At 35.5% G+C, this 2,272-nt stretch overlaps 1 protein-coding gene across 2 annotated transcripts in view; it reads left to right on the top strand.

Annotated features, from left to right (window-relative positions):
* LOC107718708 (rhomboid-related protein 3-like) overlaps positions 1-2,272 on the top strand; it is a 35,447-nt gene that overhangs the window by 12,126 nt on the left and 21,049 nt on the right. For both annotated transcript variants that reach the window (XM_016525906.1, XM_016525905.1), the window contains exon 4: positions 1,611-1,759. In XM_016525906.1, coding sequence (XP_016381392.1) covers positions 1,611-1,759 — 149 coding nt within the window. The remainder of the gene's footprint in view (positions 1-1,610; positions 1,760-2,272) is intronic.

The raw sequence follows: 2,272 nt of genomic DNA, 5'->3' as shown, positions 1-2,272 counted from the left end.
GTACATTAATGAGGAAAAAAAATTAACTTAAATGATTTTAGCAAATGGCTGCAATATAACAAAGAGTGAAAAATTTAAGGGGGTCTGAATACTTTCCGTACCCACTGTATATGCCTATACAAAACATTTTACTCATATGGAAACTGTAATGCTATTAAAACATATAATTTGTGTCGAGAGTCGGAGTTGCTTAATCAGGACATTAAAAATATACACATAACTTATTCAATCTCAATCTTTACTTTATTTGTCCCTCACGAGGGAAATTTGTTTTGGGCAATACAGGTAAAACTGCACAACATGTACCTACATCAATAATAACAATCACACAGTTGTGTCCCCTGAATTAGAGTTTAGCCTTGTAGCCAAAGGAACAAAAGAGTTTTTATAACGGTTATATCTAGACATTGGAGTACGAAAGCGTCGTCCAGATGGAATTAATTCAAATTCTTGCTGAAGCACATGAGAAGGGTCCCGAGTCATTTTCATTGCCTGTTTAAGAACAACCTTATTAAAAATAGACTGAAAATTGGGGTAAACCCCCAGACCAACCATAGCAGTACACACCAAACGGTTCAACTGAGATCTAAGAGTAACTTTCAAATTACCAAACCAGGCCATTATAACATATAGTAAGATGGATTCAATACATTCAGAGAAATAACGCTGACTACATACAGTATGGACTTAAAGTAATGAAGCTTTATTTCCAAGATGATGCATGGTAACTTAAGCTCTGAATTTCAATGCAACATAGAGCAATACAGTAACAGAGGCTTGTATTGAATTATTCAAATCAATTTCTGATACTAATACCAGATATACTGTATGTTCATGTTAAATATTTCCTGCATAATTACGTACACAATGAAATCTATTGTGTGTTAGATCAATTACCTGTGTCGGCAGTGCGCAGCAGACACACACACACCTTAAAGAGTTAAATATATCGCTCATCGTGCCTGAGAAAAAAAAAAAACATTACAAATAACATCTGAAGTAACAATTAATTTACATACGCATATCTTAAAAACTAATCTTGTGTGACTGATACGCTTCAAATCGAATAGGTCAGTGTTTTGGCTGTCAGTCAGTGATGCTCTCTGCCGGTAGGGAATAGTAAAATGGCGGCGCGAACACTTCCAGTGGCTTCATCGCCAAATGGCAGTTTAGAACGCAATGAGCAATCCAGTCATTATATAGATCAGTGGGTATGGGTAGTTACTGTAATAATACATGCAAATGCAGAAATTAAGTACATATGTAATTACATGCAGGTATTTTTAAAAGTACCAGGCCCCACTTTTCAGTAGGAGATAATATGAATCAAAGCTCAACAGATTGAATTGATTCTTGAAGAATCATGTGACACAGAATTACAATTTAATAGTATATTAAAGTAGACAAGGTTTTTAAATTGTTTTAAATTGTAATAATATTTCTCAATGTTACAGTTTTTGCTATTTTTTTTTATCAAATGCATGTAGCCTTGGTGAACATAAGAGGCCCCTAATTTTTAGATGGTATGTACTGTAGCGGCCCACTATGTTTTGAAGGACAGCACAAGTGTCACATTAGTAACAGGCTCTTACTTTCCACATTGTCCTCAGGTTATTGTCTTTATGTATTATGGATTCCAACTTAACCGCTGGGTTCTGCAAGTCTCATCACCATACTTCCTGAAGGGCCCATTGCCATACCACCCACAGCTCAGAGCTCAGGCCTGGCGCTACCTTAGCTACATCTTCATGCACGCAGGGTGAGTTACACACTAGCTATATTATTATTTTGGTATACAGTGACTGATTATGTTAATATGATTATGTTTATACATGAACATAAAGTATTTATTTGACTTCAAATTATTTTAATGTTAAATTAAGATTAGCTTAAACTTCCTTTACAGAAAAATAGTCCATTACAATCATCCTGGCAACCAGTGTTAATTTCGTCGACGAATAATTTTCATCATAATTTTCGTCAACGACATTTTTTTCACCGACGATAACGAACTAAAACTCTTTTTGAATGACAATAACTATGATATACATCTATTGACATTTTCGTCAACTAATAAAAACGAGTTAGGGAGGGACGATTTGGGAAGAGATTCATTCAGAACGAATCTGCTGCGTGGTTCGGAGGTTAGATGCATACATATGAACCGGCGGGACATAAGCTAACATGCACTTGATGCACGTCGCATAAAACGTTCAAAAATGTCAATATGTGGGAGTAAGAGAAGAGCAGACATATGGATAAATCTGACGAC

This window comes from Sinocyclocheilus rhinocerous, unplaced genomic scaffold (genome assembly GCF_001515625.1).
Source record: "Sinocyclocheilus rhinocerous isolate Xijiao unplaced genomic scaffold, SAMN03320098_v1.1 scaffold1715, whole genome shotgun sequence".
Lineage (NCBI taxonomy): Eukaryota > Metazoa > Chordata > Actinopteri > Cypriniformes > Cyprinidae > Sinocyclocheilus > Sinocyclocheilus rhinocerous.
This window is presented reverse-complemented; position numbering and strand designations above follow the sequence as displayed.